The sequence below is a fragment of the Lissotriton vulgaris genome, chromosome 5 (assembly GCF_964263255.1).
Source record: "Lissotriton vulgaris chromosome 5, aLisVul1.2, whole genome shotgun sequence".
Taxonomy (NCBI): domain Eukaryota; kingdom Metazoa; phylum Chordata; class Amphibia; order Caudata; family Salamandridae; genus Lissotriton; species Lissotriton vulgaris.
This window is the reverse complement of record NC_141693.1, coordinates 228187546-228200565: the sequence shown is the minus strand read 5'-3', so window position 1 is coordinate 228200565 and position 13020 is coordinate 228187546. Positions and strand designations below refer to the sequence as shown.

The 13020-nt window shown below is 41.7% G+C and overlaps 1 protein-coding gene across 4 annotated transcripts in view; it reads left to right on the top strand.

The window, feature by feature from the left end:
• The window catches only part of LOC147710550 (discoidin domain-containing receptor 2-like), a 369004-nt gene extending 357415 nt beyond the window's left edge, over positions 1–11589 (top strand). For all 4 annotated transcript variants that reach the window (XM_086921220.1, XM_086921217.1, XM_086921218.1 and 1 more), the window contains 5 exons: positions 518–639; positions 3096–3293; positions 3649–3883; positions 7414–7563; positions 10664–11589. In XM_086921220.1, coding sequence (XP_086777346.1) covers positions 518–639; positions 3096–3293; positions 3649–3883; positions 7414–7563; positions 10664–10807 — 849 coding nt within the window. In that variant the 3' untranslated portion in view covers positions 10808–11589. The remainder of the gene's footprint in view (positions 1–517; positions 640–3095; positions 3294–3648; positions 3884–7413; positions 7564–10663) is intronic.
• The last annotated feature ends 1431 nt before the right edge of the window (positions 11590–13020 follow it).

Here is a 13020-nt window from a genome sequence, read left to right as displayed (position 1 = left end):
GGAGCCCAGTTTTTTTATGGTTGACCGTCACTACCTCGGTCGCTAGGGTCTATGGCAGAAAGCACAGTATACTGAAAGAGAGTGATAACGAGAAAGACAGACAGATTGGAAAGAAAGATGAGAACAGAGGGGTATCTGGTTTTAAACTTTGTCAAGGCTGCATTTAACTCCACATCCAGCCCAAGTCCCCAATGCATCTAATGTAGGATTCGAGCTACGGTTGGGCTACTGTGTCCTCTTATAGACCAAACAAACTGCACTTATCTCTCACACCAGGTCCTTATCAATGCACAATTAAACATGCTCCAATTGAATGGCCTTTAATAGAGACTCCTTATGCTCAAATGCATCTGCATGTTAAATCATACGTGACCCAAGTCAGATGTTGATAACAGCAGAATTGGGAGGAATCTACTTTTCAGAAAAGTGTATGCAGTGTGAATTGTTAGCCGAAAGTTGACCTGGCGTGAGATGCTTGTACTAATATCTCTCACTGGCATGTATCCTCTTGTTCCAGGTGCACTTGTGTGAAGCCGAAGGTCTGCAGGAATTTCTGGAGCTTGCAGACAGCGAGTTTGCCCACCAGCCTGATTTGGTGGCAGTAAAAATGCTCAGATCAGATGTCACGAAAACAGCCAGGTAATGTCGCCGATTGTGAATGGAGTAGAGCTTAGCAGCCTTGTGCATTAAAAACGAGTACAGTGACCTGGCCCAGAGGCCTGAGTATTGATTGTTTATATTCATGCACTTTCATGGCACTCTCCGAGCATTGGCTAACTATGGTACATGAAGCTGTTTCATTGTGAATCCTGCTTCATTACTGAGCCCCAACTGGTCATAATACCACTCTGGCTCTTCCCCAGTAGGCTACAAACTAGGAAACTGCTCTCAGAAAAGGGTGATCTGACATGACCTAACTATGCCCACTTGACCCATTCTAGTCGCAATCTTCTGCAATTTGGGACTAGGTTTTGTAAGGGCGTATTTAGGTTTGCAGTCACAGAATAGAGCTGTGTGCCTGAGCTGCAGAGCCACGCTAGGCCCTGATGCCAAAGTTGTTGCAGATTAGGTCCCCTATCCGAAAACAAACGTTTGTCTATAGGTAAACTAAAGTGTAACGAAAAAAGTGTCTCTGTTAAAGAGGCTTTGAAAGATACTCTTTTCATGAAGTATTGTTGTTCTCCTTTCACATTTTCGTGGAAAGTAGACATGAGAGACGAAAAACCACTAGAGCACTTAGGTATTTACAAGCCCCTCATTGTGATGAAAAATAATTACACACATTAACATTTCTGCTTACCATTCAGTTGCCAATATCTCTGTTCAATGTAAGAGTGACTTATTTTATTCTGACATGAATTTGCCACAACGTTATTCTCAATATTAACATGCTGAATGTTCTTCTCAACTTGCAAATAGCGCAGTTTAATTTATTGAGAATTGGTACTTTGGGGGTCAACAAGAAAGCAACATATTTTATCAAATAGTAGACAGAAGCTGACAGCTCATTGGTTGCATTTAGGTTGTGCCCGACGAATGATATTTTGTATCCAGATTGTGCCCCAGTGTTTTTTGTCCCCATTTTTTGCTCCATCTACAGAGTTTGTGAATCAGTGTGTTCAGTCCAAGGTTCCGGTTTAATCAGTTTTTGGTTATACAACTTGGTTTACACATATGTAGACTGGTTTAACTCCGAAGTATTGAATCTGAGCCACGTTTCTCGTTCTCATATTTTACTTGCAGGAAAATAAAATGACATGTAATGATCAAGCTCCTCATATTGGGCGTCAGAATTGAAGGTTGGTGGCTCGGGGGCCCTTTCCTCCGTTCATTCTGAATAATAGAGGAAGGAGACTTATATCTTCTCTGCCATTATCCATGTTATGTTGCTGCGTTCCCTCTGTATTTTTGTTAGTGTACCAGTAGCATTGGAGGGGAGCTTACAGGAATCTACAGTACAGCACTTGGAATTGCTGAAGGACCCGCTGAATAACCCTATGTATAGCTGAATATGTTATGTACTGGGGCATGGTGGCAATGTCTGTTCAGAGTGCCTACTGGATTTTGTTTAAGGTTTGGCATGATGTCTAAGTCTGTAGCAGGTCATGTTTGTGGTGAAAGTTGCCTTTTAGGCAATCCATGCTCAGCGTCCTGCATTTCGCTGTGATTGGTTGCTCTTTTTCCTTAGTGATAAGAGTATGCCAAGTACATCATAAGCACACTCTTCCCTGCAGCATGCTCCTGGGGTTTGTGTGTACCTCCATGCCTGGGGTGAATTTTTGAGACTTTCTTTACTTCTCCCAGCAATGCAAACAGCAGTGTTTGTCCCTACTGCATTAATGAAGCCGCTTTGCTCCCAGCTACATTGAACTTTAAAAGGAGCCGTATTGTTGGGAAGAGTTTTAGTTTGCAGTTGGCTGGTTTCCTTCCACTCACTCACCAGAAAGAATTGTGCATAACAATTGGTCTCTGTGTTGCCTCTAGTGTGTTGATATGGCTTTCAGAGAGTAAATCTAGGTAACCAAACAGTAGTCTTAGGTCAATGGGGACAGCTAACCCTTTATTTTCTTACAGTCTACATTATCTTGCACTTTAGTCTGGAGATAAATGCATTGTGCTAGGATTCAAATGCAATTAATCTATGAGTGGATGTAAATTAAGACTTGAGGGGGCGGGCAGAAAAACGTGTTGGCTGTCCTTATGAGTAGCCTGTAAAAATCCCTGTAATTTCCCCAACCCGGCTTACTGGGGGTTCTGGTAATTCCAGAGGTGTGGAAATCACAGAGATTGTTTGGGGAATATCATGCAGAATTTGCCAAAATCTCCCGATGAGAAACCTAAACTTGCAATTCCAATAGTCCCGATAACTGGTAATGCCTGCATGACATTGTCTACTAGAAGCAATGGCTGATGCTAAGTTATCAAGAACATTGGATGCAATTTTGAACCACAAAATGTTGGAAGCAGCAATCTAGAGGGGCTTGCTTGTCCTCAGTTGAAGTGAAGCTCTAGGTTTGTGTGGATTAGAATCAAAAGCTTTCTGGAAGGTATCCAACCTGTGCTGACCAATGTTTGTCATTGTTCCCTCTTCTCAGGAATGATTTCCTAAAGGAAATCAAGATCATGTCCCGGCTCAAAGACCCAAACATCATCCGGCTCCTGGGGGTGTGCATCCAGGATGACCCTCTGTGCATGATCACCGAGTACATGGAGAACGGAGACCTCAATCAGTTCCTGTCTCAGCGTGAGATCCGGAGTAAATTCACAGCTGCTAACAACATCCCATCGGTCAGGTGAGTGGGGCTACTGAACGGATACTCTATATGTATCGAAGGAAGAGACCCATGTGGTTTCAACATGTACTAGCTAGAAATGTGCCCTCATATATCTTGGCTTAAGCAATGTAGTGGCCGATGGACAAATCCAAGGAACTCGGTACCAAAAGAGATCTGTTTGTCATTGCTTGCTCTCTAGGGTGCTTCTGCTGTCTGGGTGCTACAGTAAGACCAGAGTGCAAGTGCACTTTCCGATCGTTCTCTAACGAAACACCCACAACAGTGTCAAATCCAATAATGCTAGTGCCAACGCCTTGTAGAGAACCTGATTGAATACTGAATGCAGATCCTCTCTGGTCCTTTCTTCTTTTAGCTACCAGAACCTCTTGCACATGAGCACACAGATCGCATCAGGCATGAAGTATTTAGCGTCGCTGAACTTTGTACATCGAGATCTAGCCACAAGGAACTGCCTGGTGGGCAACAGCTACACAATCAAAATTGCCGATTTTGGAATGAGTCGGAACCTGTACAGTGGAGACTACTATCGGATACAGGGTAGGGCCGTGCTGCCCATCCGCTGGATGGCCTGGGAGAGCATCCTATTGGTGAGTTCTTACATTGACGTAAAGGAGATGCGTTCAGCTCTGTGCTTTGGGGAGCCAGGTTTTTACCGGCCTGATCTTAGAGTGTATATTTATTAATTGTATTCTCTGACTTTTTTTTATAGATCCCTTTGCTTGGCTCTTCTTTTGAAAGGCTAGTGTAGCCAATGAACATTCTTAAAAAATGTGTATTTATACAACCTTTATATAACTTGCTCATTGGTCAGAGTGTTTGTAATTAACAAATGAATAATGTTGACAGGAAACCAACATTGAAACATGACATCCAACAGTTTTGTTCGGCGTTACAGTAGACTTCTTTGGGTTGGCATTTCAGCTTATTTTCTTTTACATAAAAATATTTTTCTAGCAATGGTATTGTTGCATGTTCCTTTCAGATATGGCAGATAATGTAAAAAGAGAGCACGAGTAAAAAGAAAGCACGGCAGTAAAAGTCAAATGAAAATATTGAAACCTAAACCCCCTTGACGTTCTGAATGTTCAGTACAATGTGTGAGGCACTGAGTTTGGAATATTTTAATGGGGTTTTTTTTTTCACCATGCTGACTTGAATTGCAGTGTTTTATTGATGCATAACTGCCAGGCTCACGTACACAAGAAATCAACCAGGTAGAAGCCCAAATATCACCCTTTCTTCTACTTTTACCCAACATGAACTCCTTGAAAATAATTGCTATTTTCTCATCTTTATTAAAATGGTTGAACTCCCAAGGCTGTATCCTTTTCAGAAGAAAAAGATTCAATGACGTGTGATGTTGAGCAAAGACATTGTGCCTGAACATTAGACAGAGCCAGATTAGGACATTGTTGCAACCAAATTCGACTGTGATTCTGTTCAAACCTGTAGATTAGTTGATTTTGGACCTCTAGTTGTACAGTCCGTGAAGTGGATTTAATTAAAAATGTTGGTACTTGGCCTTGAATGTTTACTCGTACTATGACAGATCTTGCTTCCGCTCATTCACTGCCTAGTCATTCCTCCACGCTTATTCTGGGGTGACAGACACCGGCTTTAGCCAAACTGGACATTCCTATTGCCAGTTAATGGTGCATGGCTGGGTCAGGTCTCCAAACCAAGTCATAGATTTTTTCACTCTCAAAAAGAATGACGAGGGTCTATACAGGCTGAAGCAGAGTATGTTTCCTGTGCATGATGGTGATACCCTTTGTTTCTTTCAGAATGAAATATGCAAGCAGGGCCTTAGGCTTCAAGCAAATCATTTGGAAGGTACAGCAAAGTCTGGGTTCTTGACTCTGCTTTGAAACTGTGTCCTTGTTTCCCTGGCTGGTAGGGTGAGCTCTGCTGAAATATCTGTAATATTTCCCAATATGGAGATTCCACATTGCCCATTCTTTCCTTCATCACGGTGTGACACCTCTTTATGTTCCTGTCCCTTGCTGTTAATAGGCTGATTGGTTAGCAGTTTGTTTGACATATTGGTAAGTCTTTGAGGTCGCCTTTGCAGCAAGACAGTAAATGAAATTGGGAAGCAGTGAGCAACCTGGAAAAGGCTAAAGGTCCATCTACATCCTAGCAAAGGCTAAAGTTCCATCTACACCCTAGCATTTTGTCTTCCGGTTATGGTGCCAGTACCCAGATGCTTGATGCGGTTTCAAGGCTTAGAGGCGATACTTCATAGATTGGAATAGTTCAGAAGCAGAGAGTGCCTCAGTACATGCCTCTGGTCAGATGCTGCTGTCATTTTGAGTGGCCATGTGAAGGGATGTACACCCTGGTGGAGTTAGGTTACTTTCCTCTTACCTCAAATCATTTCTCGTTAGAAGAACACGAGAATCAACCCAAATAAAAATTCTGTACGGCTGAATTACCAGCTAATCGCCTGGAGTTCTTTTCCAAATGAGAGTGCATCTTGCTGGTCAACCAGCATAGTGTAACTGGTCAATAATGTAGTCACACGTTTTGCCTCTTTAATAATATATTTTTCCTGCAATGGCCTCCATTTGTTAAATGACTTTCCAGCAGGATAGAAGTTTTGGTACGCCTCTGAAGCTCTCTGGTTGCATGACTATCTGCGGCTTTGTGTCTCTTCTGTAATTAGTTTCTGGTATTCCTCCAGTGCAGAAGAGAATTTTTAGCTGGGATTGCAAGTTCTATTTAGGGGCTTCTTGGTTCAGGACAACGGATAGGCTTTCTTAGTCAAGCAATGGGGCAATGCAATGTTATCATTGTTCTTGTCTCCTAATGGTGCTTTCAACGCCCCATAACAGCTCCCATTGAAGGATTTGTATTTGGAATTGGGGGCTTGCCATTTCAGCAGGATGGCTTGTCACAGCTCCTTTCTTTCGGCATTGGAGCAGGTAAGTAAGTCGTTTTCTGCACAATAATGTTTGAATGTGTCGTTTAGAAAAAAGCATAAAAAATTCGAGTGTTTTATATAAGAAGGTCTTGTGGTGGAAGGTTTTAATAAGTTATTGATCTGACGATAGACTAATATTGACACAATGATTTGTGAGGGTGATATGTGCATTAACGAGGAATTCCTATTTGTTGCATCAACAATATTATCTGTCAAGTAAACCCTCTTCTGTCAATAAAAGTGCAACAAGATATATGCTGCCATACAATTCCAGTTCCTCCAGATGTTTGCTGATATTGATGCTCTTTATAAAGCCTGATATTATACGTAATGTCGGAGTTACCAGTCAGTTGTCTGTAGCCACTCATAGATTTCATTGACTGCTTTTAGGGGTTAGCCGGCCAACCCCGGGAGTTATGCTGGGCTGGGGTAATCTGCTGAGTTAAGTAAATTCTGCCATTGATCTGGCCTTTGATGCAATGAGTTAAGTTGAGGTGGGAGGAGGATGTCTCACTTGCGATAGCAGTGACCCACCGGTACGGTGGTCCACAGCAGTGGTAGCAAACTGGTTTGATATTAAAACTCTTACATATTGCTGTGACTGTAGAGAAGTATCTATTTGGAATTATGTAACATATTTATGTTTTATGCGTTATTTAATTCGAGATTGTGACGAAATATTAAAATAATGTATACAATAAACATAACTACTATTGTACAGAAGTGTCAGACCACCCCTATGAGTGTCCCATTGCCCCCGCATAAATGAAAAGACCTACACTGACAAAAAGAAACATAGTTCAACTCGAAGATGGTACGCTCACGATGCAATGCAGAAGAAGGTGTAGTCAAGCCTGTGTTTTTTGTGGTAATCAGTACTTCCTTGGAGGTAAGGAAGTTATTAATAAGATTTAGGTTATGGGAACTGGGGTTACAAGTCGTTGTAAGGAGATGTCGTTGTAAGGAGATGGACTGCGCTAGAATACCCAGCATCAAGATGTCCGGTTTAGTCGCCGGTAAAGGGCGATGTGAAGAAAATGGTTGAGACCCATGTGGCTAATATGAAGAATTCAGGTTATTGTGGTGGCAAATTACACGCTAGAAATGGCACGCGTACCAGAATCTTTTCTTCTTTATAGACTTTGACAACGAGATGAGTTTATATATTTTGGTGAATATATATTTTCTTTTCAGGGAAAGTTCACTACAGCAAGTGATGTCTGGGCTTTCGGAGTTACACTGTGGGAGATGTTCACACTTTGTAAAGAGCAACCCTACAGTCTTCTATCAGATGAGCAGGTCATTGAGAACACAGGCGAGTTCTTTCGGAACCAAGGACGGCAGGTAAAACACCTCTATGCCCACCTCCATTGACCCTAAATGTGTCTTCTTAAGGGCAGACTCTGGGTCCTCTGTTCATGTCTTGTTTGTCCTTCACATGGGTGTGTGTGTGGGTTATTCTGTTTTTCTAAACGATGACAGGGCGCGTGGTCTTACTCTTATTACATTTCAATGGCCTCTATTGACGGTGACTCATCAAGGAAATGTCAAGGCAATTCCCTCATTTGCCTTCTGTGCAGTTCTACAGTTTTGATAAGTGCTCTGGTATGGAAATGTGATTGTGTCAAGGACACATCGCACTAGATGTGCTGAGCGCTCTACGTATATGCTATGGAGTGCTTCTGTTGGCAGGGGATTTAACAGCTATTTTATTTCACTTCCATGATGTAAATGCTTTGCAGAAACCCATGAGGTTTACTTTCTGCCTGCGTGCATCTGCACTTTATTGTCAGGAGAAGTAACGTACAGTGTAATGAACATTGTTGATACTCCAGTGTGGCTCATACAAAGGCCGGGACACGTGGATGCGGAGGTGATTAAATTTGCATATTTCCATGCAGAATTAATTTGATAAACACCTTTTTAGGAGATCAGCTGAAATAAAAGTCTTAAGCAAACTCCTTGGTAGGAAACACATGACAGGTTGCAGCTTCTTGGGTTTTCAGTAAATACCTGTGACCTTTTCCTGATGTTCGAGGAAGGGTTGCCAATAAGGATGAGCCAACAGCATGCCAGAATCTGTAACTTCCAGTAAGGCATTTTCCACATTAGGAATTTAGTCCAGAAGACCAGAGAGGCCTTAAGTTGATTCTTCAGATATTCCTTCCCTCCTGTAAAGGATCTGCAGTGGACTTGTGATAGTAGCTGTAGCAGCAGCAGTAGCAGTAGTAGTAGTAGTAATAATGACAATAATAATACTACCTAATATCACAATAAAAATATATTTCAATTTTTTTAAAACGACACTCCTCACTTTTCAAATGGAATGCTCTAGCTGGGTTTGATGCAGCCCCACAGCAAGATGCTTTTACTTGACAGAGCATGGCAGATCGTCTTAATAGTCCAGAAGCCCTACTACTAAGACTTTAGACTCAGAATAAAGCTTTGATTGAGTGCATGCAGTAATGAATACCAGATGAAGGAAATAGGAGATATTAAAAAAAAAACTATAACTATTTTAGAGAAAACAATGGGAAGTCAAAAATGAATCTTTTTCTAGGGAGGTGTTGTAGACTGGTACCTAGCACCGTCTTGCAGCTGTAGTGTAATTGGCTCATGTAGTGCGATTGGGTACAAATTGCTGGTTTATCTTGGTCAAAAAGTTATGATTAGATCAATTATGTTAGTCAGCCATCTCTGTGTTTCTTTTAGGGAGGCTTGACTCCTATCCCTAGTCCCCCAATGTTTATTTTTCTCCAATTTCAGACTTACATAAAAACGTCTGCTATTTTCTTGGTTGGTGCCCAATGCTCATTAACCTTTCAGGAATAGTTTGTTGATGGTAGCTCAGTGAACTACTGTGTCCACTCCAGGGTCTTGTCTTTGGCCTATTTGTCATAGGTTCAGATTTCAGCAGGTGTACTCAGTCTTTCATGCATCTGAGATTATTAAAATGAGTATTGTTGTTTTGGGTAATAATGAACATTTGGTCTTCAGAGCCAAAATGTTCCAGGGTGAGAATGCCCTCTTTACAAATGCGTGTTATGTCCTTTGGCAACTTTATCAGTCCACAAGTAAGGTTGTACCAAGGCTGCCCACAAATCCAGTTCTCATCCACACCAAAATGTTCATTTACAACTGGATTCTAGGTCCACAGAGACTCTTTCACCCCCAGACACAAGATAGAAGATTCATCAGTGCAGGCTGGTAAAATGCCCATATCTTTGGCCAAGAGGTAATACATAGGTTTCTGGAGTGTATGCCTTCATTCGCTAAGCCACCAGAATCAGCATAGTTCCCAGAGCCCTTGGAGCACCTTTTAGCTGATGCTATTCCAGGTCCCCTTTAATTACGGAAAAGAAATATAGCAGTAGCTTGATTCCCTTTAGCATATTACACCACACACCTTACTCCCCTCAAACCACCCCATTTCTGACCTAGTTGCTCCAACCAGAGATCAAAGAAAATCTCTACTGCCTATGCCCCATTTGTCATTTCTTCCTTGCACCTTTCAGGCTATGAGCGGCTTAACCGTTCAGAGAAATGACCCCTGTTTCAATAGACCCTGCTGATGTCAGTTTCTTTTCACAGGACACAGGGTTTTGTGACCTTTGTGTCTTAATGAGATTCCATCCAATCCTGAATCCTTTGCAGCAGCTTGCCTTTGAAGCCAGCCAATACTACTCTTCAACCTTAGTGTATATTAGGTGGGAGAAGTGACAGGGATATGACCAGCAAAGCACCAACCTAGGATTTCCATCAGCAATAGTCCAACATTGGTTTGCATCATCAGTGATTCTAGAAGAAGATAGTTAAATAGATTGATGTATCTTGTATGAGCGCTGTGATTGTCTCATGAAACAATTGTTGCCATAAAACTTGTGAATGTGGTTGTAGCCTGAGATCCCCCAATACTTTTTAGTCAGAATTGTGCCCTAAGATCTAGAAGTAACATTCACTGACCTCAGTTTCTCTGACCTACACATTTTAGTATCCTTCTGAAGCACCCCTCTGACCACAGAGCATGAAGATCAGCACATCTCAACCGATGTACACCAAAAAGTCAGATTAGGCCAATCATGAGATGATGTTATGGGGAACAACCGTTGCAACGCAACTGTTACAACGCAGAGCCATTACAACGCAGCCATTACAACGCATTGCTCTGGGGGGCGCTCTAGGATAGGGAATAGGTTAATTTACTATCCAATAACCTTCCCTAGTGTCCACGGGGACTGGAGTTGGAATAGTAAATTAAACTATTCACTATCCAGCACCCAAAAGCATTATGCGTTGTAATGGACTGCGTTGTAAAAACTGCGTTGTAACAGCATGCGTTGTAATAGCATGCGTTGTAACGTCATACATCCGATGTTATTCACAGATGTCTTAGCAGCCTCTCATTAGCTTTTGAATGTAAACCTTGCCTTTGCTTTTCTTGCAGATACACCTATCGCAGCCGCCTCTCTGCCCCACCCCTGTCTTTGAGCTAATGCTGAAGTGCTGGAGCCGAGATATCAAAGATCGTCCAGCTTTTGAAACCATTCACCATTTTTTAGGAGAGCAAGAGGATGCCATTCAATGTTAGGCTTTGAAAAGCCTCGTTTCCATGGGACATGTAGGAGAGTATGGTCTCCTTTTCCATTTTAGGACCTTGCCCTCCTGGCTCCCAATTGGAAGATTTTGTTACTAAATGGACTGCCTGCTGTTGGAGCTGTCTCTGTATAGAAGTTCCTTGTAGCAGCTGAGTCATAGACTCTGTATTATATCTACATGGACCAAAATGGATCTCAAATTGCTGGTTGGCTAAATCTCATCATGGGTAGGTGACTTCCTGGAAATGCTTAGAAGCTGGATCTTGACCAACTTTTGCACTCGTCTCTGCTCAAGGCGCCCCGAGTTAAATTGACTGATGGCGCCAAGTAGAAGGAGAGACAACGTCAAAGACAGGAAGAAGAAAAGTGAAATTGAACCAGTACTGGATGCAAAAAAGGGATGTAAGAAATTGGACGAGTCCACTATAAATGTACCACTACGTTCAAGGATGGGGGTGTGAGTGTGTGTGAGTGGATGTTTAAGGTTTGTATTATTTTTCAGGCCAGGTTTAAAATAATACAGATTTTTAAAGTTTAACTTCAGTGCTTATATTAATTATTATAAGCACATTTCTAACTGTTTCCTTATGCAGAAGTAACTAAAGCAAGGCTACCCACCTTCTATTTGGCTTATGAATACAGAAGAAGGGGCACAATCAAAGCACTCCTCCGAACTTAACTTATGACATTAATAAATGATTCATCAGGCACAAAGGCAGCTCTTTTGTAAGTAGGAATAGACTTGCATTCAATACAGTATTCTTTTCGTCAATGCAAAATTGAAAACAGTTAAAGTTAACCAGCAGTCTTAAATATTAATTATTATTATGAGATAGTCTGTCCCACCACATTTAAGATGCTTTTTGCTGCTCATTATAAAAGGATTAATGTAGCAATAAATGAACATCACAAAATACAATCTTGAGGAAAGTTAATGTTAAGGAAAGTGTAAGTGAAAGAAGAGAGACTGAAAGAGGGTTAGAAAGCTTTGGGCACCAGAGGCATTTTATTTACTGCTGCCTGGGAGTTCCAGGTCTTTGTGACCTTAGAGAGACAACAAATGTCACTGAACCTGCGGATTGCAGTAAACATTACCCTGAAGGCTGGTCTGTAATTGTCCCAAATACACTGTGGATTGAGTCAGTAGTTTTTGCTCTTAGCGGATACTGCGCTGTCATTTGAAGGCCCAATTCTGCGCCTGTTGTATTTTAGTAATTCACAAGGGACTTAGGTGTGGAAGATATCCCGGCAGATTAGCTGAATCGTACCAATTTAGTGGACCAGTTATTCTGGGCCTCTTTATCAGCATGCAGTCCTGCACTGCTCAAATACTGCATGTTTTGCAACATGAATCTGCTATAAATATGAATGCTTTGCCTTAACCTTCCATCTGGTGGTATAATGTGGATCCCACTTGAACGTGTTGTTTAAATCATAAAACAGTCTAGGCTAGTGTTCACTGGCTTTATGGCGTGTCTGTAATCCCTAAACCTATATACATCATAGACCGACCTCATACAGTAGCCTTTGATTTGGCACCCTTTTCATTGTGGTCGCCCTGAATACAGACCAGATCTGGGCACTCATTCTTTTTGTATAGGAAACCAATGTGGCCAAGACATTAGTGGGAGCATCAGGGTCTCATTGCTTAGACAACATAAGCGTGGCCTTAGGTGTAATGTAAAACCTAATGTTTGCTGATTTGGAATTTCTTAATTATCGTTTTTTCTGCTGATTCAGATAATCCCAGACATTCTTTTTTCCAGGATACTACAACAACCTAGCGTGGACTGACAACCACTTACTCTGCAAAGCTGAATTGTAGTGGAGCACGACAAAACTCCCTGTGCACTTTATCTAAGCAGTACATTCTTCAGAGCTGAAAAATTGGGCCATAGAACTTTGCCGTTAAGTGGGAACAAAGTGAAAATTGTTTCGGAGGTCAAACCAGAGTCCTCCAGTGTCTGTTGGATGAAATTGAACCGTGACACAGCTCAGAAAATTGGTGTTACCTTTGTGATGCCTGCAAATGTGCAAGAATGGAATGCAACATCTTTTGAGAAGTTCTGCATTCTCCTCCGTCCTGTAAATGCTATAAATGTTTTTAGTCTAAATCAGAAAATTATTGCATATCACTGTTCCAAAATTAAAAGGGACTAATTCAGTGAATGACACAAACTTATTGAGTCAAGTTCTTCTTTTCCCG